At 39.6% G+C, this 27124-nt stretch overlaps 1 protein-coding gene across 1 annotated transcript in view; it reads left to right on the top strand.

The window, feature by feature from the left end:
• The first annotated feature begins 1496 nt into the window (after positions 1-1496).
• The window catches only part of TMEM132D (transmembrane protein 132D), a 277426-nt gene continuing 251798 nt past the window's right edge, over positions 1497-27124 (top strand). Inside the window, exon 1 of the mRNA XM_075515941.1 lies at positions 1497-2120. Within this exon, the coding sequence (XP_075372056.1) occupies positions 2042-2120 (79 nt within the window). The 5' untranslated portion in view covers positions 1497-2041. The remainder of the gene's footprint in view (positions 2121-27124) is intronic.

Raw genomic sequence — 27124 nt, 5'->3', positions numbered from 1 at the left:
AGAGCCTTTTCTCATTGCACGGTTGATCATGTGTTTCTCAGTGTTGGCAAACAGAAAGTGTACGATTTCAAAGTTTATTTTGATAGACCTGTTCTAAAGCTTCAGCATTGTGGCTGTAAGTTCTTATAGCTCTTCCCCCCCCCCCCCCCCCCCCCTCCAGTTTGGGCTGTGGTAAATTGCATTTTGCTGCCGTTCTCTCTGCCAAGGATAATATAAATATCATGATTGAGCTTGAGCAAGGGGTTGGGTTAGCAGAATGGTTCTTGCATTGATACCTTCTGCAGTGGAAACCCTGAGATCGGTTATTTTTCCCCAGCACTTTTGAACACTATTTAGACCAAATGTAGGCATTTTTTTCTGCTGTTCTTGCAATATGTATGGAGTGTTTTACTAGGCAGTCTTCATGTTATTTCCCTCTTCCAGCTGCACCGCGCTTCGTTTGGCTCACGACCGTTTCAGTGGCTTGGGGAGAGCGGAGTACGCCATCCGTTTGGATGAGGGAAGGAGCCAAAACCGAACCACGTGCAGCAGCGCACACACGCCGAAGCGGCGCGCTCTGTCGCTTCTGGCAGCCGGCGGGATGCGGTTTGTTTGGGTGCCGGGGGGAGCGGGGCTTCTGCCTGCCCTGGGGCCGCCTCGCTCCCGCCGGGGGCACTGCCGGCAGCGGGGCGGCTGCGCGGTCCCGCCGGCTGCCGCCCGCCGCTTCGCACCGCGGCCGCGGGGCTTCCGGAGCCTCTGCGGCGGGGCGCAGCCGGATCGTCTGGCCGCTGCGCGGGGTCGCCCCTGCCAGCAGGTTTGGCGAGGCCGGCCGTCACGCCGCGGCACGGAGCGGCTGCGTCCCCCCGGGGCCGGGGCCGCCAGGGAAGCCGCTCTCTGCCCATATCCGCGGAGCCACCTCACCTCTCCCCTCCCCTCCCCTGCCGCGGGTGGGCCACCGCCGGGCACCGGCCCCCGGCAGCTGCGGTGCTCGCCACCCCCGCGCCGCCTCCGCGCCCAGCCGCGGCCGGGGGGGCCGGGGCCGGGGCTGGGGCCGGGCCGGGCAGCCCCGCCCTGCTCCGCCCTGCTCCGCGCCCCGCTGCCCGGGGATTGGGGCTGCCCGGTGCGAGGCGGGGCTTCGGTCGTGTGCTTATTTATTTATTTGTTTCCCTCCTCTTTTTGTTATTTTTCGCGACACCTCCCGGCTTAATTCTCTGTCTCTGTAAACGGCAGCCGCGGCACGCGTAGGATGGGCCGGGGCCGGAGGAGGCGGGCAGGCGGGGGGGCCGGGGCCGGCGCCCCGGTACGCGCTCAGGCCGAGCAGCATCCGCTGGGGCGGCAGGTCCCCGCCGGCCGCGGCCGCTGCGCCCGCCGGCCCCGAGGGCAGTAAGCACATCTGGGGCAATGACCTTCTGGGGGGAGCCGCGCTCGCCCCCTCCCTCTCTTGCAGAAAGTCAAACAAGTCAATGAGGAAATTGAGAACTTAAAAAAAAAAAAAAGAGCGAGAGCGCAACAACAAAACCCTGCTTCCGTGTCTGGATGATTTTTGGGCTGATCAGCATCACCTAAAGGAAAACTTTGGTGACGCCCGGGCAGCGGACGTGCTTTTCCCCCGGGATGCGGGCACCGGCTTTGTGAGGCGCAGCCCGGCCGCGGGCAGGAGCGGGCAGGCGGGTCTCCGCCCGCCGAGGCGGGGGTGCGCGGCGCGGAGCCCCCCAGCCCCTGCCCAGCGCGCCTGACCTAGCCGGCTCGGGGGTGTTCTGGGGTAGGGGGCTGCTTGCCTGCCGCAGGCGACTGAGGCTGGGGACTGAGATTTTAACCAGAACTGTTTCCTATTTATTTATCGAGAGGAGAGGGGTTTTCTTTCACAGCATCATCTGTTTTGAAGAAAGGAGGGAGGAAAGGGGAGGGTTAAAGCTAAAGAAGTAAGTCCTCTCTCCGAAGGAAATGCCTTTTGCGCTCTCCAGATGACCTTTTCTGAAAATGCAGCCTCTCCAGCTGAGCGATTTTTATTTTGACTACAAAGTGTGTGAAACTGAGCCCTAACTTCTCCACAAACCGTAGGATGTGCACTTCTGGGATTAGCAATATGGGGCATCTGTTGTCACCTCTCCTCTTGAGCCTGGCAGCAGTTTTTTCCAAAGGTAAGGCTCAATCTGTTCTGTCTGTTTCACTGCATCTTGTTTCTTGTTTATTTTGCATACACAGCCTCTGTCTCTCTCTCTGTAATGCCTTGAATGTTGATACCCACAACTCATGACTGAAAGACTTGGGGGGAGTCATGTGCTAGTCAAAAACAAAGATATCGTGATGGGAAATCCTGAGTGGCAGGATTTTTTCTTGGTCGACTGTGACAAACAGTCTTACCCGTTTAGTGAGGCTTTTGTTACCTGCCTATTATACTTTTGATCACGTAGTAGATGCTGGTGATGAGCTGAGCTGGTACCCACCAGCTTTGGATTGTGAAGGGTTTGTTATCTGGAAATTTGAAACCTTCAGGGGTACCAGCTATTGGAGTTAGCTGCCCCACCATTATTTTCTATGGAATTTTTCCAATGAAAAATCTTGTATCTCAGACTGGCTGGAAACATTTTACTGGACCAGAGAAGTATGTGCTTGCTGAAATGTTTAAAAGCTGTGATGAGAGCCTGAACCAGGTGTCTGATATTCTGCATGCTGAACAGAGTTTGAATGTCCTGACAGCACGACTTCAGATGACTCAGTGATGTCTTCTTGTTGCTCTCAAGTGTGTTTACAGTAAGAATCAGAAAACCAGTGTATAGACAATGCACTCATTTTTGTCTGCATTTAAATCCTCCTTTGAACTGAAAAGTTTCATCAATGGCCTCAGCCAAAAGGTGAATGCATTTTTGCAGTACTTAATTTAGATGATTCTGAGCATTCCTGTGGAATATAAATTAGGAGAACTACACATTTCTACTGAGAAGATACTGTGCATCAACAGCTATATTTTGGCAGGAAAACAGAATTAAAGTTCACACATGGTTAGTCTTCAGAGAGGAATAATAGCATATGCATTTAATCTATGATTTTGCAAAGGTATTAGTTATTCTTAACATCTCTTTACACTTCAGATGTTGGCACTTTTCTTTTTTCTTAAGTGAGTTATTTTACTAATTACTTTGTATCCAGAACTGAACTTACTGACAGAAGGCAAAATACACAGCTATGTATTTCTGTGGTGGTTCCCTGTATCAAATTCACTTCTCCTCCTTTTTTCCTTAGAACAGGTTAAGAAAGAAAGGAACAAAATTATAAATCTCCTCAAATGTTACCTAAATGCAGTGCCTACATAAGTACAGTTCTAAAGTTGCAATTGGAAATGCATTAGTAGCAGGGATTGGAAGTCTGAATCTTTCAAAAGATTGCTTCATTCACATTGCACACCAGTAGCTTTTGATTTCCCAGCTAGGCTGTAAATTATGTATTTTATTATAAGCAATATCAGTACTTTGGATAGGCTAACAATGCAGTAAGAATATTAACTTCTTAATCTCCTATTTTTGGTGTGTTTCAGTTTGCAGCCTTAACACTGCATTAACATAGTGTTTGACTGAGATTGCAGCTTATTCCAAGATTGGAGTATAAGTGGCATTTCAGTCCTACAGAATGCAGTGTTTGTTTTATTGCCAGCTCAGCAATTATAACATTCATATATGGTTTTATTCTTAAATGTTACTTACATCTCCTTTGAAAGATAAACATAGGCAGAAAATTGGACTTGGAAAGAAGGTCTCTTAGGCGGAAAAAAATGCTATAAAAACTGACGAGTGAGATTTTTCTGTGTATTGTGATTGTGAAGTCTCATTAAATCTGATATGTCTTGAAACCAGATACACAAGATCCCATTAGAATTACTGGTATTCTCTGTGCTATTTATTTTGCACTTCAGATATCCAATATACTACTGCGTGATTGCAGGGACTCTTTGCTGTTTAGTAATACAGATATCTATCTTTAATGTAGTTGTCTATTTCCATACTTGGTTACAGACTCCATCTGTACTACTATGCCTAAGTACACTCTAAAAAGACCAGAGTGTTCCAGAGCTTTACAGTATAAACTTGACAATGTAAAAGGCTGATTCCCCCCCGCCCTGTAAGAAGATGAAAACCAAAAAAAATAATCAGACTTGATTACTACTACAGGGCATGTTTCTTTGATGCCGTTCTGTTGCTAATAGAAAAACTCTCTCATTTATGACATGATGACAAAGTTTTCCTAAAGAGATAAAAAATCTTTTAACTTGCAACAGCAATCAGCTGTCTATTGTGTATAGGTCTGTTGCTGATTACTCAGAACCATGGCAACGCACCTTTTTACTGCACAGTTTCCAAATCTTTCGGGTAATAATGTTGAAGATTTGAGAATACTATTGCAGTTTTGCTTTGCTTTTATCTTGTAAGTGCAGAAAATAGCTCCAGCCTGAGAAATGAAATGTTGTTTTCAATAATGAGCTTCATGTTCTTATCAGAACAATTTGTCACTGATTATATAATCTGTATATTTTAATATATTGTCTGTCTCTATATGTGTGTGTGCGTACATATATATATATATATAGGCAAAGGACAGAGATTATAAGGCTATGTAACTGTAGTGATGGGGGCAGTTGCATTTCACAGCTTTGTCTTCAACTAGGAGTTTTCTTGAGTCAGTCCTAGGGAGCCAATGCTTGCCCTCAGTCAGTTGGGCATTTTGCTAGTTGGTATCGACTATGAAAAAAAATTCTTCAGAAATCTTCAATTAAAAAATAACCGAGCCTAGTTGATGTTAATGAAAACACAGACTAATACAACAGGCACAATAATGTGGGCATTTTGTTCCCTTGTTTAAGGGGAAAACCTCTCATTAGCTTCATTGGAGCAGAATAAAAACTTCAATACTTGAACACCGGGTTCCATGCTTGGCTTGAGCCTATAATGAACTGAGCATCTCCCGTAAGACGCTAAACAATTTTAGCATGTATATTGTGAGACTTAAGATTTAGGAGCCTTTTATGTTGTGAATGTTTGTTGTCAGATAAAAAACCTGATTTAATTAATTTCAAATTACAGGTCTAAGTTGACAATAACAAAACAAGTGAATATTTTAGTGACTTTTTCTGCCTATGTTCTGCTGAGCATTCCGTGTTCTTCTCTGTCATCCTGGGCTGAAATCTTCCCTCAAGTTGCTTTCTAATGAGATCTCAGGCCACATAGCTGCTGTTTTGATTTTCTTTTTCTCTCAGTTTTTATAAATGCGGAGGCTTGGCAACTGTATTAGGCAGGATTACCTTGTATACCCCTAAGAGTGTTCCCCATAGGCTAGCGATGTGGATAGTACATTTGCAGTGATGCCAATCTCCTATTATAGGAAAGTGTGTGTGTGTGAAATCTCTCAGAAACCAAACCCCCTAACATTTAGTTTTGATTACATTATAGGAGAGAAGTATGTGGATATTTGGATTTAAATTGCCTCTGTTTCCTTTGGAATTATCCATGTTACAGTATTCTTTGAACCCTCTTGATTTCCATTGAATCTTACACTGGAGATTTTTTTTGTCTCATTATGGACAAACTCTCTCTTTGGCTTTCTCTATGCAATTTTACTAATTCCATGATGATACTTAGTATCAGAATATGTCTTTCTGTCCACATTGCTGAAATACTTCACTGATTATTTCAGTGGATTGTATATTTGTGAATTGTGAAGCCACTTTCCTTCACTTTAACCTCACTTGTGCATCCAGTGGCTTCAGTGGGGGTAGTGGTGTATGAAGAACTACACAGCTGAGCTTGTTAGTTATGTTCCATCTTCCAGAAGGCTGTGGGCCATTTCTGAAGATCTTTATGTGCAGATCTTGCACTGACACTGAAGTGCACTGTGGACTTAATATAAGTAGAAACATGGAAAATGAAAAGCTGAGGAGTGCAACAACCTGTGTTTCAGCACTACTTACTTTGGAGTCCATTACTCTGGAACGCTGGTAGTATATTAGTAATGGAAAATAGTGCTGTAAATGGGATTAAAATTGAAGATTATTTTATTCGGTTTGATATATATATTCTTTTTCCCCCCTCCTTCTTGGTGGTGACTAGACAGGAGTTCAGGGTTGAATTTCAGTTCATGTTGACAGATTTTGATTGTGATGATGAGGGACGCATTCTTTTTCTCAGAGTAACAGTGCTGATATTACTTGTGGACACACTCATCATAGGCATCTGTTGCTCTAGATGTGCAATTGATATGTATAGAAAATTTACTGCATGCTGATTTCAGATGACTGCTACTTGGGTGAGCATAAAGTACAGGTGTGGCCAGGAGGCGTTTTTCTTGTAAGCTTTGCCTATGTGCAGAAACCCAAAAAGTTTTCTTAAAAACCCAAAAGATAAAGGAAATCTTTCTAGCTTAAGGTTCAAGCTGTTCCCATAAAAGCAAAGTTTTTGTACTTTGTCCCGGCTGCACTGAACTTAGGTCTCAAACGACTGCTATACAACGGAAGGGGAAACTAAGTTGCACTTTTTTTCTCTTATTGTGTTTCTTGCCACAGTGTACTTCTGGGAGAAGCCCCATTCTGATTTCTTTTCTTTCAGTAAAAAATAATAAATTCAGACTAAACTAAAAAATTCTACAGCTCGACCCATGTTTTATTTGTCAGCTGCAATACTGGCTTAATGTGATTTGGTTTCTAATATTTCCCTGTAATGTTCTCATTTTTTACTTCTGTCTTTTCTTTTATTAGTTCCATAGGACTGGCGGGCTCTGTGACACCAACCAATGTTTTAGATATTAATAAAAGCAGCTTTATTCAATAAAGATCAGTTTTATTTAATAAAAGAGAGAATCAAAAGATAATCTGATTTTTCATGCTGCATTCGCATTAAATCAACCTCCTGAGGTTGTTGTGGATGCCAAGTCTAGTGGCAGTCTGTCACGGGTCCTAGGATACATAAACATGACTCCAGACAGATTGATTGCAGAGAAGCTGAAGAGGCAGCTGAGATTCATCGCAGGTTTATAAAGTGTTACATTAAATTATTTGATTTTCACCAGTCTTTGTAATATTGCCTGCTGCATTATTAATGGTAGTTCAAAATGAAGTGGATTTTAAATAGTTCAGAGACATTTAGATAACACTAATTATTATGAGCAGATTTAAAGTACATATTTGAGGATGTTAGGCTACTTCACTCTCTTCCATGGAGGGAAAATTAACTGTAGAATGAGCATTGGCTTCTTCATGTCCTTGATTTCTTCTTTTATTGAATAGACTTAATTCCAGTGTAAGGTGTTAGTCTGATGGCCCCACAGAGCTAATGGATTGAAAGTCTTCATCCTCCAAAGAGGTACAGCCTATGTAGTACCTATGCAAGCTTCCACTTTCTGCTTTAGTAGTGTGAATTAAACTTGACTTAGAGGATGATATAACTTCCAGCTCTGCGATATAAGATATTATATCCATCTATTGCTCCACAGTGGGTGTGATCCAGGAGCCCATTACCATCAGTATATGGGGTTTCATTGCCTTTAGTAGGCTTTAATTCAGAGTGTAGACAGAGTTTTCTGGAGTGGTATTTTTTCAGCCTGTGGCCCACACACCAGTGGTGATTCATAGAACATCTGAGCAGTGTCGTGAAACCAGTGCCAGAAACCTTATGCATGCAAGCTAGAAAAAAAACAAGGGGAGGAAACAGAAGTAACAAGGATGCTTTCAGAGTACATCCCAATTTGTGTTTGGTTGTAAACAAAGACCTTTGTGACAATACTGTGTAAGATGGTCTGGATTTCTTTCAAAAAGTTAGATGGCTCTCGTCCTTAAAAGGGTTGAGAAAAACCACTGTAGTGAGACTAACTGTCGTTTCTGAACTGTTTGGTATTGCCTCTGTACTTCAGACACAATCAGTGATGGTGTGAGTGTTTCTAATCCACTGCCGCATAGGTTCGCTTAAATCAACATTGAGTAGTGGTTCAGTGAAGCAATGTAGGAGTAGTCTGCCAGTCACTTAATGGCATCTGCGCTGTAGGGTCAATTAACTTCCTTAAAAGGCTTCCGCTGTATTTACAGAGGATGTTTGTTTGTTCTTACACCCTCAGTCTTGTTTTTTTTAATTAAGGCTTCCAGAAAGGTTTCTGGAGCGAGTTTTCTGTGTTGCAGACAATTGTCTCCCTGGAAGCTGCTTGGCAAATGCACACATTTTTGTTCCTTGTACAGACCATGTAGAAATGGTTGGTAGTGGATGCATCTCCACTGATACCACATTTCCCCAAATTTACAAAACAGAAGGCCTCTTCCCTCCTCCTATAGTGCCTTCACCTTCTCACAGGCCCATTGAGCTCTGTTTTTAAAGTTACTCTGAATTTATTTGGTTTTGTTTAGTTATTGGGGTTTTTATTTGTGAATAAAGACTTTTGTCACAATGCTGTGTAAGATGGTTTGGATAAGGTGTTCCAGAAATTTGCTATGGGAATGGTTAGTAACCATTTTCCAGCCTTAATTTATTCAATACCATTTTATACTCATTTGCTTTTCTGCTAATGGTGTCTTTTAATCTTAATAGCTCTTCTTCTCCTTGGTGGAACGCAATGGGCCTCATTAGTTTGCAGTTTTGCAGCTAGAACAAGTGAAATAAAACCACATGTAAAAATGACCATGTAGACTGTAAAACATGAGAAGGGGGAAGGATATTGAATAACATAGATCCTATAAAAAGAGCAAAATAAATGAGTTAGCTAGTTATGTAGAAAAAAGTAGCAGGGGTAATAATCATGAGGAAAGACGTCAACACACTCTTTATTTCTGGTGTATACAACTTTACAAGGTAGACTAAGGAGCAACAGAAGAAGTGTCCTTTCCAGCTGACCCAGGATGCTCTACAGCATGCCTTTTGATCTATTTGCTTTCAAGGTAGGCAGACTGTTGAGCAGGCAGTCTGCAGACCTCTTGCTGAGGAACAAGGCGGATGTCCAGATATTCACACAGATGAGTCTGTACGTCTTGCATGCTAAAAAAATCCTCCGAGTCAGAGAGTTTAGTCTCATCTAATGCTAAATGACCTCAGAACCTTGAATTTTCTTGGCCCTCAACATTGCTTACTTGGTTTTTATTTATATTTTTTAAAGTGTACATTTTATGTCTTCGGTATACGTTATGTAAATTCATTGTACAAGAGGAGGAATCCAAAGTTGGCAGAGATAACTAGCCAATAGTGTCTCTCAACATGAATCCAATCCATAATATAAGAAAGCAAACAATACCACTTAGTCTTCAATCCACTCACTTATCAAAGGTCCTGGATTAGCACATAATCGTATCCTCCATTTTCTACTGTGCCATGGTGACTCATTCCATTTGTCTTCAAGAAAAGAAAATAGTGGTGACTTGCACGTGCCTACAGTTGAAATATCTGTATTTATCCTTCAGAGTTTTGCATCTCTGTCTTAATGTAATCAGTCTTGCTTGGTTAATTTTAATTTGGTAGTACACATTGGGTAGTTAGTTTTCTCGTCTGGGCATGGCAAATTCCTACATTTAACTTCCTACATTGCTCTCGGCAATATAGGCTGTATTGTCAGGTTTTCCTGGTATGAAGGAGGTCGTGATGTTGTTTCAGTGGATTGTGCTTTGAGCTACTGTTGAAAGAACTATTCAGCTGACAAAACTTCTCAGTGTAATAAATGTGTAAAAACCCTGTGTATCAGCAGATACCCTCCTGTCATCCTTAGCACGTTTTCAGAAATAAAAATAAGATCTAGTTTGCTCAGGTTCACAAGCCTGTACCTCTTGAGCTGAAGAAGGATGTCATTATGTGGTCAACAATATGGGACTTGGGGAAGAATGGAGCAATCCTGATTCTGCCCAGCAGAGGAAAGGGGTGCATACACACTCTGTAAGTTTATTACCACGCTTTGTTACTCTGTAAGCAGCATACAATGAATACTTTTAGAGTTTTCACTCATCTGTCCCATTTACACTAATTTTCACTGTGTCTGTTGAGGATCTATTTAACTCAGGTCATAGGATCTATTTAACTCAGAGTTAGCTGCTTTGTTAGGTGTTAAGCTCGCCTACAGAATTAGGCTCATATGAAAACACTAGAAAAACTTGGCCTACGTTCTGTAGAAGAGAATGGAAAAGGAATATATGCAAAAGGAGTGTCTCATAATCTATTGGTGTGCTAGTGCACATCCAATGTATGACTAATTGAAATTTGTCATCTTCTAGACTGCAGTGGCAAGGCCGCTATTTCCAGATGTCTCTAACGAGTTTCTTTGTACCCATTCTTAGAAATCCTGCTGAAATGCCAACTGCTCAGCAACCCTGTAAATCAGGGTGTGAAAAGATGGGGATCCAAAATTTAGCGGACATTTTTCAAATCTTATTTTAGTCTTTCTGAGTTGTGATATCCCTCTTAATGACAAAGAGTAGTTCCACCTTCAGTGAATAACAATAAAAGCAAATGTATTGCTTTTTAAAGCTTGATATGATGCTCTCCATAGATCTTCCCTTGTTTACTCAGGGTTTATCAGTTAAGGTTCTCTTATTCCATATCCTTTTCCATATTATTGGGCAAACAGTTGTAAGGCTATCATGACTTTAGCTGTGCTTTGCTCTCTCCTTTGTGGTTGGCTGTGTCCCCTGCAGCAGTTGTCTGATAAGAGATGATTTCTTGCATACTGAACACTTGTGCACGGTAGGATTCTGTTATATACTTCTGACTCTTTGACACCATCTGCCCACTAAAGTGGTTTTAATGGGTTTCCACTGAGCCAGCCTGTACTACAGCCATGACAGCATGCTCTGTATTTTAAAAATAAACAAAATCTTTTCAGAAAAGCTATCCGTGAACATTGGCTTCTTCCAACAAAATTTGAGGATTATATACTGTTTGATATTTTGCAGAGGCAGAAATATCTCTATTTGATAGACTTTAAAACAGGAAAATAACTGATCGCTTGGAATGGTCTTCTAATTGTACTAGTTTATTTTTTTAAATGACCTTATAAAGCATTATTTCCTGTCCCATTTTTTAGTCAGGTATTATTATCCTTTTGCAGAAATGCAATCATTTTACCTTGTTGGAGTTCTCTTCTTTATGAAAGCTGGGGAATGTAGTGGCTCACGATGGTGATTTAGGAGTCAGGGTACCCATTGGCTTTCTGTAACCTTCAGAAAAATCACTTCAGTTCTCTGCCTTCCCTTTCCCTTTTAAACTGTCTTGTTTACTCAGAATACAAGTTGTTCAGTGCAGGACCTGTTTTACTTGCTGTTTATATAGTATCTGCCCCTCTTCTCAGGTGAGAATGTACATTTTACCACATTAAAATAATTAATTACTAGTGGCTGAGTTAGAAATTGGAATGTGGCATTCTGATTGTCCTGATTGCTGGACAACATGAACAATTTAGAGGTCTGTAAGAATAGAAAAGAGTAGGGTAAGGGGAAAAAAATAAAGATATGATGAAAGCATCTGTGTGATTAAAAAATTCGAAGAGCTTAAGTAGATCCCATCCCATGATGTTACAATTAATAAGCTATCTAAGCCTTTTCAAACAGCAACATGATAAAGGGAACGTAAAAAGCTTCTTATAAAAAGATGTCATAAAGATGTTTTTATATTTCTTTCTGTTATAATCCATGTTACTAAACTATTACAGAAAAGATTTTGAATATCTGTATTAATAATGCAACAAACGACTTACAATAAAAATTTTTTTTTTTGGTAGATGGTACAGATCTTAGAAATGTTTCATTCCTTCTCTGCCCCTTCAAATCTTTGGGGTTTATTTTAAGTTCCTTCACGTTAGTGAGTTGCAAATGTAGCGGGTAGCAGTGGTGATGAGATGGACTGGTGAAAGAAATTGTTGGCTAGTCTCTTCTGTTATTGATGGGACATAAAAATTGAAACAGTCAAAATAAATGGATTCTTCTGAACTTCTGAGCTGGCTTGATAAGAACACACAGAGAATCAGACACATTCTTTAGTCTTTAAGTTCTTTTTTCCTAAATTACATGGAGTTTGACCTCCAGCCAAGAGGAAGGTTTCCATCTGAAGCATGGGTTTCTTTTGTCTTCTCTATGCCCTATACAGTAGTAGTCCTGGTTTGTAGATCTGTGTAGGGAGCCAGTACAAGATATGTGAACCTCTATTTCTAGCTGCCCATTTACTCGAGAATAACTGTTGCTGAGGTCCCCAAGAAAAACAACCTTCTGCGCTACTGTGGCATTTTGAGTGAATAGACCACGAGGCTACGGCATCTTTTCAGTATATTCTGAGATGTGCAATGCCTTCATATAAAAGAACCATTCACAACAGTCATTAGCTTTGGAACCTTTTGTGCAATAAAGACATTTAGCATTTTTAACCTGTGGAATATGCACATGGTGGTACCGTTTGTGAGAAAATTGGCAAGATCCCTTCTTTGCAGCTGAAGAAACAGACTGTTCCATCATCATTTAATAAATGGTCAACAGTGGAGCTGTGCATATGAAATTTTCAAATTATGTGAATCTTTGCTGTTTGCAGATTTTCTCGCATTTTCTGGCTAGTTTGGTTGAAAGCTTGTGGACCATCTTAGCAATACTGCATCCAAATGTAGGTTCCCTTTATGTTCTCATGTTTGCATCCTTGTAGATTTCTTTGGACTTGCTGTCTTTTGAAATCAACCAGCTTCTCAAGGTCCAGAATTCAGACTGAATTTAATGGATCCAATTTCAGGTTAGAAAAAATATAAAGCAAATATCACTATGAATTCCCTTGAGAATTAAAATGCTATTTCCCAAATGCTGTCCAGCAGGTTGATATTTTGAGTGGTATCTCAGTGCTCCTTTCTCTTTGCTTTTGCTAATGCTTCATTTGTGTAAGGGATGAAACGCTAACAAAAGTAAATACCTAAGATCTGTGATCCTTACACAGTTGTTTGCTGCTGCTGTTACCTTTTTTTCCCCTTTGTCCTATCATAACTTTGGATATTGCTGTAAATGTTCCCTGCTGTTTCTGCTGTGGTAGTTTAAAATACCTATATCAGCATCAGCTGTGTCTTTTCTTGCCTTTTTATTTAGACTTTTTATCTGAGTAGCAATAGATCAGAGTAATGGTACAATAATCACTGTTGAAGCATTTATTTGTTTGTTTTCTTTCTATTTCTATGCAGTCATATGCTCCTTTCATCCTTTCGTCTATTCCTATCAGAATTATGCATGTGGTTTGGATCAGACCCTGCAAAAAGAGAAATGCTTGTAAGTGGAGAATACTATATATAGCAGACCTTTGTTATGGTATTTATAGTCTTGATGTTTAGAATGTCTTCATATACATTATAGGTTCTCATCAAATAATCAAATTGCATCAATAATAATAAAAAGGATGGCTCATGAAGAGATTCTTTTCAACTGTTCTCTTTTCAGCAGCTTCAGAAAAGAACGATGAATTTGGCAGCATATTTGCAGTGCTAACAAATCTGGGCTTTGGCAGTCTAAATCAGTGAATTTAAAACTGAAGATCCCTCACAGAGATGTCCTGATAGTAACTGCCTTTAGGTGCAGAGGGGAGCATTCACAGACCTCAGATGATTTTAGCTGTTGCAGTAGGTCATAGGATAATCTCTCAGGTAATTAGGTCTGTCAAACCTTAAGTCTTTATGGCCTACAGCTTCTATCTGGAAGGTTGTTGGGAGACAGTGAAGATCAAGGGACGAAGAAAAATTCCTCCCAAAATGCAGAGGGAGCATTGGAGGATGTTATTTTGTGTAACAGGACCTTTCTAGTGTTTCAGTTCATACAGTGGAGTGCTAGAACCCATCATTTTTTTCCTAATAATACATTCTCATTTGTGTTTTCGACCTGACAATAGTAGCCATCCTAGTCTTCATATCTGTGGTGACACTACACTGTTCCCTTAGCCTCTTGGGTATGGTCTTTGACTTGTTGCAGATGTTTGCTGCCAGTTTGATCAATTTGTCAGAGAAACTATACATTCTCACACTTGTTTTATCTTCTTCTGACAGACAGGCACTACCAAAATCTCATCTGAAGCCTATGGAATTATTGTAGCAGTTTCAGTTATGTTTTATGCTTCTTTGACATCTGTCTTAGGAACAGCTGATCTATTGTATTCGTCCTGGTCTAAATCCAACTGGTCCTTTGCAAATGCTGCTTTCCAGCACCTCTTCATTTTCTTCTCCAATGACTGAATAAATATTTCTCTCAGACACTCAGTAAGTGAATTCTTCCATAGTTCTTGTACTTTCTCTTGCCTCCTTAATTATAGGTCAGTGCCATGACTGTTTTCCTTCGAATTGCAAGTCCAAGTCTTGTTTTTAGCACTGAGATGAACAGAAGGAATCACGGAGGAAAACAGAGTATATAATCTTAGATTTTGAGATGACATTGAACTTGTAGTACTGACCTGTAGGAGTTATCAGAAAATAATTGGAAACCTAGGCTGGGACCCCATAAAATTAAGATTGAAGGCATGCAAGAAGAAATTTATGGAAGTTGGAAGACAACAAGAAGAAATAAAGATCAAACTCTGTATTCTGTTCTATGCTACTACTCTGCAGAGTAAGAGCCGATAGTGAAGAATGGGATTCTGAAGACCGCATAATAAAGAAAATCAGAATATCTGCTTCCTGTGCTCTGTGGCCTGCTTCAGGGAGATAGTATGTGCACAGCCAATGCTAATCATCAGAACGGTCCCAGGAGGTCTAATGTCCTCAGATTCCCTCACACATGCCTATACCATAGCCCAGGGACAAGTTACACATATATTTGACCTTATCCTATAGAACCGGTATCCCACCAAACTGCAAAATTGCCCCCACATTAGCTAAAACAGTTTGAACTAAGAGGACACAATCCCTTCCACACAAAATGGCCAGGGGTCAGAGCTGTTTTTCTGAGGTGGTTCCCAAAATCACTGTAAGTACTTCTTGCAGATATATTCTGGCTAAAGAACTTAGCTGATACAGGGGAATGGGGAATCAGGCATCTACCATGCAGTCTACTACTGAAAAAATGGAAAAGAAGCTTTGCTCTGTTCCGCAAAACAAGTGAAATGCTCTGGAATTTTTAAATCAGTGGAACATCCTTGGTGGGGGACAACTGAAATTTTAACTTTAGTTTCAGACTAAAACAAATACTGAACTACCATCAGATCTTAATTTTGCCTATGATGAATTCAAGTCACAAACAGCCAAGATAGATTTTTGCTTGTTTTCATAATAATCTCATGTGAAATGGTTTGTGCTTTATTTCACCCACCTGAAAGGAAAAATAAAATAACTGATGCTCAGTTACTTATTTATAGTCAGAGGTTGAAAATAACTCCTTTTGTTTTTGCAGTAAAATATTTTCTAAATCATGCGAGCTTCTTAATTCTCACCTCTTTTTCCAGTAGTAAAGGGTTTTTCTCAGCATTCTTTCCTTTGCATAATGGAAGCTCTCACACTTTGCAAATGCCCTCGGTTCTTCCTTGACCTGCTGGCAAAAGGTGATATTGAAAAGTTTTTTGTTTCCTTCTCAATTGAAGTAGATTGCACAGCTCTTGCAATAGAACTTGCCTTCTGCCCTGGACAAGTAGTCATCAAATGTGCTGGTAACAGAGAAATGATGCATTATGTGGTACAACAGATACCATGCAACTTAAGAGAAAGAAATAATGAAATGACAGAGTATTTTATATTGCAATGAAAACTGTGCTAAGTGCTGTGAAAACACAGCAAGGAACAATAAGCCTCTGGAGTCAACGTCTAGCTTTACAGGAGAAATGTGCAGAATTTTTATAATTTGGCTGTGGAAAATGATTATGGCAGACCTTTCCTGGAAACTAAAAAAATGTATTTTGCAGGTATAGTGCTAGCACAGTAGTTGAACAACGGTGCTTTCCTGTATTTTGGGTGTTGAATTTTGTTCACTTAAATCTAGACTGTAAGCTGTAAGCAGTCAGAAGAAAATTTTTAATCATTCTTTACTAGGCTGAATCTGATCTGAAAATGAGCATGGATGGTATGGCTCCTCAGTAGGCTAAGTCAGCCTCAGTTGGGGCTGCTGCAGTCTCTTTCTTGTATGGCATTGTCATTTGTGCAGTTGAGTAATGAACCATGCAGACAGCTGACTGATCTAGCTGAAAACTAATCTTTTCTTCTCATTTATATAGGTTAGGGGTTTTTTTGCAGGCACCAAATACCACAATTGTGTATTGAGGTGGTTCAGCTCCCTGATCTGATGGAAAACTAACTCACCAAAAAGAAAAGCTTTCCAACAGATATGGGACTGTGAATAATCTCACCCTGAGGCCACATGCTCACCAGATCTGAGATGAAGAAGGGCTGAGGACTGTGTGACTCAGTAGCCTGCAATTATGCTTTCATTTTGTAATATCAAACTGCACCTCCAGTAATCTGTTCCCAGGCCTTTTCATTCTCATTCCCTTGTAGAAAAAATCATGATTATAGAAATCAGATGTTGTTCAAGCTTATGGAATGGCATGGAAACCAGTCAAAATGGAAAAAAAGTTTGATTGTTGTCACCTGATATATTTATAATTGCCATTTTCAGTTGATAAGCCTTACCAATGTAACATCCCATTCCATCTACAAAACAGCAACACTTTAAAAGTAAAAGTATAATAGTAATGTATAATAGTAATATTTAATGATGACCAAGGTAAAGCCATGCAAGTTAGACAAATATATGATAATTTTATATAACAAATACTATCAGTCTCAGTTCTCCCTCAGTAAATTCCTTTTCATGGCTTGGTTGAAATTTTTGAAGGGGAGGGAAAGTTTCCCACTGTTGTTGATAATGTGGTGATCACTATACTTTATACTTTTGGATTCAGCTATAATACTCCAACCTGAAGTGGACACTACTTACCTGTATGCTGAGCATTTTGATGAGTGAGTTGAAAGATTTTTGGAATCTTCTTCATATTCTTAATCCAGCCAAACTAGTTCTGAGTAGCTGAATTCTGTAGCAGTGACGATAGAGGCTGCAGTATGGTAATGAAGATGTAAGACACAGGAAGAAATTTGGATTTTATTTCCTTGCCCCAGTCGCATAGCTGTGGTCATTTTCAGCCATCTCCAATGGCTGCCGTTGCAACCGTTTCCAAAAAGCTGAGCATCCCCCTTTCATAATCATGGATCTGGGCCAGCCTAGCATTTTCTCTTTGGCTTTCAGTTCTGTACGAGGCATTACAGACTACTATTGTATGAGATCTCTCACATCTGCCTATCACCCAGGCAGTTCTCAGCTCTTAGTCACTTGGTTTTTTTCTTTCCTTATAAACTAGTGCTGTGACTAAATTGGTAAGTCTTAATGGCTCATCATATCTTGCGTAGGCTTCCTGTTTCCGACCTCCGTTTTCTCTTCCACCGCCAGAATGTACATACTAGTAGACAAATGCCATCTGGGAATTGTAAATCTGTCACAAGTACCACTGCTATTAGTTTGTGTGCATCAAGATGCATGGACTCTTACAAATGCTTACTAATCTGTATCACAGTTACAATTTTTTTAAAATGATGTCCATCTTGATTCTTAAGGCATCCAGCTTTTAGGTCAAAGTCTGTAAGCTTACAGGAGTGTTTTATTTTATTACAGTGGAATAGTTAGACCAGCATGGGGGCAAATGGCTGTTTGAGTCATGGACCAATTCCTAATTATATCTGTGTGCTTCCTTAATGGACTTCAAATAAATGATTTTGTTGTGTGAAAGAAGTGGTATTATATTTATTTCTAAATTCTTTTTAAGATGTCAGCATGTAGCCCTGAGGATGTGAAAGAAAGGTAGATGTCGTCAGCCTCCCTGGCTGCTCTGAATTAGTCTGAACCTATTGGAAATGAAAGGTTCAGAGAGCACAGATGGGATAGATTGAAGTAGCAGCTTTGAGTGAATTGAAAGGGCAAGTTTACTGGCTGATCGTGATCTCTATGGGCAGAAAGATACCTAATAGATTGAAATTGTCAGACATTGTGAAGTCCTCGAAAGGACTGCTTAAGGCTTTTTGCTTTCCAATTCTGGCTTATGGTAGCCACCTTCTTTTTAATTAAAATCTCTTTTGTTTCCACATAATGAAAATAAAACACTGAAGCATATAATATTTAGTGAATATGTGAGCCGTGAACTGTTCTTATCTTGGTTGATTTTTTTCTTTCTTTTAAGATAACAAAATTGCATGTATACATCTGTTTAGAGATTATATTTCTTCACTCTGCAGATGAAGGCTAGATTTTTAGAAGCATTTGGTTTTAAATTTAAGCACCAAAATGAGTGGAGAGATTTTCAGTCAGTCTCAACATTGACATGTGCTTTCTTGAAAGTCCATCCAGAAATGTCACAGAGGGAAGTGGTGAATACTGAATGCTCGTGAACCCTCCCACACTAATTGAGGGAGCAGACCACTAGAAAATCTAGGCCCTGACTCTTTGGAAAACTTCAGTATAGCTCCCAGCTCAGTGGACAGAATCTTGGAGTTTAAGGATGCTGATGTGATATTAAGAACTATTAATACTACAACACAAGTTGATGAAGAGGACTTTTAAATTTTGCCTTTAATTTGCTTCATTTAGAGAAGGGACTGATCTCATACTTAACAGACAATTCTATTTAAACAGTTCTTTGACTTAAAGCTAAGAAAGAAGTACAGCCTCTGTTTTGTTATTTTATTCTGTATTTGTCTCTTCAGGCTGATCTTTAAGAAATGCAGTGAGCTGTTAAGATATATAAATCACCTTCTGATACAAATTTTAAATGCCTGAAAATAGGAGACAAAAGCAGGCAGTACAGTGGGATGCCAGTATATGAAAACCCCAGAATAATTTGAAATTATACTACTGTTTTCATTGTAAATAGCAGCATATTTTTGTTTTTAATTCAGAATTTCTGTTCCACTGTATATATTCAATTTCATTGTGTTATCTTCTGCTGGCAGAATTTCTTTGTCTTGCAATTCAAAGTCACTATCAGATCAGTCACTAATACCTTAAAGTCCACAATATGCTCCAAACTCCTAATGTCCAAAATATGGAATGTAAGATTGCTTTAAAACTATCTTGAACTAGTTTTACAGTTATCCCATTTTTTCACATTTTTAGATGTTAGAGCCAAGTATGAGTTTTGCTGAAAGACTTGAATTGACAACAGAACTTTTCTACAATAGTCAGTGTTCTTACTATGAAGCCCTTTCATTTCTCCAGTCCCTCATCCAAACATTTCCTCTAAACCTAACAGCCTCATATAATCTTAAAGTGTATGATGACACTCTGAAGGTTTTGGGGGCTTTCCTGATGTCTTCCAATGACGTTCTGAAGACAGGTGCTATTTTCATGTTTTCTTATACAGAGTGCAATATGTGAGATAGAATCCTAGCTCTACAAATTTAGTCATTGACTTCAGTATGACCAAGATTTCTTCCTCCCGTTATTCTTGAAAAATGAGTTGGAGTGGGTAGAAATAAAGCCAGTTATGTGCATTGTCCATTATACGATTTTGAAATGTCACATGAATGAAGTTACACACTTATGCTCTGCTTGGGTTAAGTGACAAGTCCAGTTCTTCTGCTAGAATTCATCAAGAAGAAAAATCGCATTAAAATAAAATGCTGCTTTAAGGACAGATTCAGTCACCCTTCGTCATACTTTGCAAAGTCTTACTCAACAGGAACTCCCACAAAATACACAGGATGGCAGAAACTGACTTTTCATAATTGAAAGAGAAATTATAGTAGGATAATGGCTAACATGGGGCTGTAAGTCTTGTATTATTTATATACAAAACGTACCCAAATTTTAGGTAAGTGCTTGGAATAGATACAATACCTGAAGACTTGTCTAGCTTTAGAAGCAGCTGATTGTCTCCAACATCCATACCTTCTTAATTTGTTAGCTCAGTCCTGTCATAAGCCACAACACAGTGTATTGTTGATGCTGCAAGCTCGCTCTTGTTTTGGAGAAGGTGGAGCAATGTGTTAACAGCATGAATTCAATAAAGAATGGATGGGTGAGTGCATTAGCCATTAGCCTGTCAACTTTATGAAGTGCAGTGTTTTCTCAAGTCTGTGAGGAACCTAATGAGCTATGATCAGGGACTGTGAGCCAGCCTCCCTAGCATCATCTACAAAACTCCACTTATCAACAGGGTGCAAGCAGCCAAAGTGAGATGTGTAGAGGTTTGTCCATCAGACTGGATACTTTTCAAGCTCCCCATGCTGTCTGTCTGAAGGAATGGTTCTATACCACCACCAGCTAGGGCCATTATTATAACGCTCAGATTTTTGTATGAATACTAATAAAAATCTCTCTACTCACAGCAGTGAATTGTTAGTCTGAAAGGTATTAATGTCCATGAACAGATAAATTTTGAGGCCTCAGCTTATATCTCATATCTCCTATATTACATGTTCATGTTACCCCTGTTACCTGTAAGAAGTTGCTTCCAGTAACGTTCCTTTTCCCTGTATTTACTGACTCTTGTGGAGAGCTATGGATTCCTTCACATCCTGTACCGCTCAGCTTGGCACCACACTTGAGGTTTCTAAGATATGAAAAAAAAAAAAGTTTAAATGAAACATCAGAATACATTTATATCCCTTTAAAGTTCTTAAAGCAAGATAAATACCAGGTGTTGTATTGAGTGTCTTAACCTGAAATGGAAGAAAATACCTCCTAATAGTGATATTGAGGAGATTATGAAAAAAACCCTAGGAAACATGGTGGAAGTCCTGTCTGCAGTGGGAGTTTAGTATTAGAAGGGTAAGATTGGATTAGAGGATTAGAAATTTTGGGCAGGTGGAGAGGGGCAGGGGGAAGCTGCGTCTATGCCAAATCAGCCCTCTCTTTTCCAGGTTTCTATGGGGCAACATGAAGGGACTGAACATCAGCAAGTCCTGATGTCCTTTCCAAGCAGAATCACATTGATTGGATTGTTCTTAAGACTTTCATTGATCATAGAATTGAACTGCATTCTCCTTTCCCCAGGATTACACAAATGACTCCTATCTTGCAAGACAGTTTTTTATATTTCCCAAATAGAGTTTTCATGCTTCTTGTATACACAGTACAGTCCATATCTGCTTCCTAAAATTAAGTTCTTGTTTGTTGTGGTTTAGCTTCAGTCGGCAATTAAGCACCACACAGCTGCTCGCTCGCCCTCCCCCCTGGTGGGATGGGGGAGAGAATCAGAAGAGCAAAAGTAAGAAAACCCGTGGGTTGACATAAGAACAGTTTAATAATTGGAAAAAATTTATATAATAATAATAATAATAATAAATAGTAATGAAAAGGAAAACAATGAGAAAAAGAGAGGAACAAAACCCAGAAAAAAAACAAGTGATGCAACTGCTCACCACCCACTGACCGATGCCCAGCCAGTCCCCGAGCAGCCATCGCTGCCCCCCTGGCCAACTCCCCCAGTTTCTATACTGGGCATGACGCCCTATGGTATGGCATAGCCCTGTGGGCAGTTGGGCTCAGCTCTGCTGGCTGTGCCCCCTCCCAGCTGCTTGTGCACCCAGCAGAGCAGGGGAAGCTGGAAAGTCCTTGCCCAGTGTAAGCACTGCTCAGCAACAACTAAACCATCAGTGTGTTATCAACATTATTCTCATGCTAAATCCAAACCACAGCACCATACCAGCTCCTAGGAAGAAAATTAACTCTGTCCCAGCTGAAACCAGGACATTGTTACATTGTTTCAGATCTGGTTAATATCACAATATTCACTTTCTATGGATATCCACTTTCTGTAGGTTGATGCTCCTAGAAGTAGGGATGTGCTTAGTTTTTTTCATTTTCCTTTCTGATAATGATATTCAGAGCATTCTGTTAAATTAGACATGTTTCCAAGCTGACCAAACTTCCATTTTTAGAAAAATCTTTTTTCTATTATTAAGAAATTTACAGGCTGCTATTTTTTTATATGTTCTTACAACCTGCAGGCTGGTGGGTGTGCTGATTATATACCATTTCAGAGACTTTGGCTACTGGGACATGATGTAAAACACCAGAATAATTCAGTATTTATTTCCCTTATGACTTTCCTTGGAATATCTAGTGGGCATCTTGTTCAGAGGCAGTTCTCTTTGGGAGGCTGCTTGTCTAAGTAACTCCATAGTTACCATGACAAAGACCTCTGTTTTATTTATTTATTGGGGGGGGGGGGGGGGGGGGGAGGGAAGGGAGGAGCAGGAAAAAAGTGGGAGAAGAAAATAATGCTGAGAGAGATTAATTTAGCTACTGTTTTGGAATATAACATAACACCTTCATAGACTCCTCACAGTATATTAATGTAGTTGGGCAGGACTTTGTTAGGTTTCTGGTTTTGTTTTCCTGCTCTGGGTACCTACAGGTATGTGACATTGTTGCCTGGAGTTAAGGGCTTGAAGCTAGTAACCAAATTTATAACTTTACTGATTTTATGGGCAGAGTGGCCTATAAAGCCATCTAGTCTCTCCATTTATAATGTCAAACATGTAATTAGACTTTTATTCATTGCTTTAACTTTGTATTGAGTCTAGTATTGTACATTTCAAAAGGAGCATACAAAATCAGACCTACTCTTGTTTTGGTCACCTTTAAAGAGGCAGCACTTGTTCCTGTTGATTATCACCTTGCTACTTAAAAGCACATACTTTCCAGTTTGCATTTTTCTGGTTTCCAGTTAAACAGGCCCTGTTTTGCCTTGATAAGGGCCCTTCTCTGCTAGGTTAAGGATATCTTTAGTGCCCAGTATTGATGACCTTTTAATGCATCAAAATCATCTCATATTGGAGTCCTTCTGTGACACTGAAAAATAGGACTTTATACAGACCAATCCCTCTTTTAGGGGGGATGCAGCTATTATGTAAATAGCTCTAATGTTATTGGGGATTACAATTAATTATATTAGGTTGAATTTCAGCCTACTAACATCTTTGGGGTTACGCAGCCTAATTAAAATCATAACTTGGTCCTCAGTTTTATTTTAAGGAACAAATGATGTCTCCTTTTGCATAGTTCCTGGGCTCCTTTGGAATGGTATCACTGGAGCACCTGCTGGACTATCTCCTTCAGAGCAGCCCTTGAGTGTGAAAGCAGACTGTGAGATGTACAGATCCTCAGAGGGGTTTCTCCAGCTGCATCAGGGGTCTTGTTGCTATAGCGTCTGCAGGAGTAATCTGAACAGCTTTGTAATCACTCTTGTTTTTACCCACAAGAAACAAGCATGCTAAAGACTTAAGGCTTTTAAATGGGGCAAAACACTAGTTGTATAGTACATCAGAACCGAAGGATCTCCTTGTCTGGCCACCTTATCTGGTAAGGTGGAAAATAGTGCCATGGTGGTTCTTTCTAGATGGTTATTTCCCATGAAATCCCTTACTAAGAAAAGTGTTTACCTTCCCCCTGGCGTTGAGTACAGTCCCTGCCTGAGATCACATATGAAATCGTTTCTCCTCCTCTGAATTCATATCAGCATGGTCTAGCCCTAAAAAAGCAGATTTGGTTTTCTTTGATGGTTATGGTTGATTTTAGAGAGGCACTGTGTCTGTGGACAGCCATCTGCATCCATAGCCATAGCCACAACTTCTTTGGGGTTTCATATATCAAAGTTCCTTCTGGATGCTTCACCCATGCTATTTATACTGTGATCAGTACAGGGAGGTAGGACTCTACTGAATTCAGAGCTGTGCAGACCTAAGAGCTGACAGTGGATGCATAAAATGAGAAATGATAGGTGGATGAAAAATCAACAGTGAATTCATTCCACATTTGCAGCTACTCTGCACAATATCCAATATTCCATTCTTACAAAAAAGAAACCCAGCCTTCTTTAAACTACTTATGTGAACACCTGCTTGTGGTTGGATGCAATAGATTAGAGCATGGAGCTACCTTCCTAGCGTCTGACACCCTCTTCAACATCCTCATAGTGCTCACCTATTCTAAATGTTTTCTTTTTTCAGTAACATACAAGATAGATCTTGGCATAAAGGACACTATTCAAAGAAATTAGAAATTAAGTGTTTTAATAAACAGTAGGTGAGACACTGGAATACTATTAGATTTTGGTTATTATTAATTCAAGGGGGGGAAAAAAGAGTGTAAAATTAACACAACCTTGGCTGAAGTTTATGGCTTTGAAGAAAATGGGGCCTCAGAGGAGTTGTAGGACTCAGGCTTGATTAAATTGGGATTTCAGAAATTCTCTGCACTGAATGAAATAAAAAGGCATTCAATCTAATTAGATAGTATTGTGGAGGGATAGGAGGCAGAGAGGTATTTCTGACCCATTGGCTTTTTATATAACCTTTAATCCATGGGATGTGTTTGTAACTATTGCGGTAGATTTATTTTTCTTCTCAAAGGAATTTGGCCTTGCATTCTAACCTTTTGATAGCTTTGCTTAGGAAAATTTGAGGAGAAAACTGTCTAATGGTCCTATTAAAATATACAGACTTTCTGAAGGCCTGTTCTGTAATTTTTCTTGATGAAATTTCATATTTTGGTCAAATATCTTGCTTCTATTTTGACGAGGAAAAGATATTCAGGAGGAAGTGCAGCTGTTGATTTTTCTCAAGAGATTTCCTTTGTGCTACCTACTCTGTTTTATGTTAGAAGATGCTCACAAAGACTCTAGCATACTGGCCAGCTGAAGCCAGTAGGAGTCACCCCTTTTATACACTAAGGCCATATTTTTTGTTACTGTGATGCAAAAAGGAAACATACCTTTTACTGGAATTACTTTGGGGTTACGCCAATGAAAAAGAGAGGAGATTTAATTCCAAACATTTATAATTCAATGCAATAGTGCCTTACTCTTACATGGTGATTTTGATCAGGTGATTTCAAACCAATTTACAACAGAATTTTACAGCATGTTTTGTCCAGAAGAAGGGAGAGATTTTGGACCAGAGTACAGATTTTCTAGAATCCTACTCCTTTTTCTCTCTGTTGGGTTAAACTGCTTTCCTGCAGTTTTGATTTCTGGAACATGCATCTAGTTTAAGGACAATTAATTCATATATACTTTTGAGGAGCTAATTGGTACTTGTTCTGCAGTTGTCTATTATGGCATGAGTATAAGAAGATGTAGAGATGTGTTTAGAATCAAATCTGCTTTTCATTTTGTGTCTACATCACCTTAATTTAAGGGTTAATAGGGGAATCTGAGATAGCTAACATAATGCCTGTTTAAATATATTATAGGCACAATTTTAGAAATGCCAGATATATTTTTGTAAAATCTCTACTGAATTGTGGATTTCTTCAAGGAGAACAACTAACAGAAAAGCATTGTAATTATGTGTTTTGAAATGGAATTAATCCTTGACCCTTTGGAGAAGAGAAGATGCTGTTTCTGCTTAGAGAGTGGTATAGATTAATTTTGATGGTTTAACAGAGTCACTCCAGACTTTCCATTTTCTCATTTACAGTAACTTGTCAGGTTTCAAAATTCATACTGAACTCCGTGATAAACAGGCTTAGACCAGAGAAATATTGTTCCCAGGTGTATGGTTTAGAAGCTGACCCACTCACATTGCAGAACAATTTCCAGTGCTGTTGTCCTTTGGCATTTTGGTGTAAATCTATGTTCACGTAATTCCTGAAAGGCTGAGAAGCCGAATATGTGTTTTTACTGTCAAGTCTCTATTTGTTTGGACAGCTTGGCAATCAGTGGAAATATCAGCTAAGGTGCTGTGCACCTAGTTAAAGCCCCCGGGGAAGGCTTTCTTTATTTGAACATTGCTTATGCAAGCAAATTCCTTGTGGCATAATATGTCACAAGATTAAACAAGTGTGAGATATGTGTTTCTTTTTTCATAGTCTTTTATTGCTAATATTCTTAAATTAGGATAATTTCAGATCTGCAACCTACTACAAAGACAAAGTTCAAAATGGAGTTTGATTTATGATGGTTGCAGCTTGAGTTAAAGCTTATTTGCTAGTCTCGCGTTTGCTGTTGTTACATTAACCTTTGGTTAATGGTTAAACCTTTGGTTGCTGTTTTTGCTGAGCTCAGTTGTTGAAGAACACATTACAACTGCTTGTACCTCATTGGTTTGGTGTCTAGGAAAATTTTGAAGGAAGAGAAGCTCAGTGTTCCCATGTCTCCACACTGAAATAGTTAATGTGTTCTGCAACAAAAGAGCACCAAGAAGAGGAAGACCAGATTTTGAAACGTGAGCTCCACACTTGGGGAACTGCTGGAACCGAGAATGCACTAGGCTGTCTTCAACACAATAAAAAACCACAGGTGTGAAAAGAAAACTGGCCCAGCTTGAGTAGACTGGCTCCCTCTCCAGATGCCATTCAGTCACTTTGGATTTACATTGCAGCACTTGGGGCAGAATTTGGCCTACTCTTAGGAAATTTACCATTCTTTTTGCTTCTGAAGAGCCTGACTAAAATCCATTAAGTATGGATTGTAGGTTTCATTTTCAAAATTGTGAAGGTTTACTTGAAAGAATAGCAATCATGGTTTGGACTGCTTCCTGTTTTATTTGTGACTGGTTTGTATGTACAAAGGATGGATAAGAATTAAAACAATGAAATAATTGTTATACCATTTAAAAGCCTTGTGATTAATATGGACACATGATTTGCATGTTTTCCAAAATGTAAAGCTACCGGTTGTGTTTGTTTCTTTTACTATACTTGATTCTGTCATGTCTAAATACTTAGTTTCATCTATGTATCCAATAACAGAAACAGCAGCAAAAACTTTTTTAATAACTATATTGTGTTAGTAAGAGAAGCATCTGTATCCCTGTATTAATAACAGCCCGCCCACTACCTTTAAAATTCAGTCACTGTGGTGGTTTAAGCTGAGGCATTGGCTGTATCAATTTGTGTAATGGAGAAAACAACTGTTACTGAGCAGTGCTGAATGACTGAATTTTATTGATTCATAAAAAATCTTGGAGGTTAATATCTTTGTTTCATGAAACAGATGTTTAATTCCGAGCCTGGGCAATTGGCTCTTTTATGTCTGAAGAGGAAAAAAATAGATGTTTTGGATTACAGTTGACTGTGTAATTGTATATGACAGATGTATTAAATTAGCCTTTCCCAAAGCTTTTGGTGTTTTGCCTCTGTGAACTGTAAATTTTACTTGCCTTTCTCATTTGCAGGTGCTATGAGACCATTCTGTGCATGTTTCATGTTTCT

Source organism: Mycteria americana, chromosome 13 (assembly GCF_035582795.1).
Source record: "Mycteria americana isolate JAX WOST 10 ecotype Jacksonville Zoo and Gardens chromosome 13, USCA_MyAme_1.0, whole genome shotgun sequence".
In the NCBI taxonomy this organism is placed as follows: Eukaryota; Metazoa; Chordata; class Aves; order Ciconiiformes; family Ciconiidae; genus Mycteria; species Mycteria americana.
This window is presented reverse-complemented; position numbering and strand designations above follow the sequence as displayed.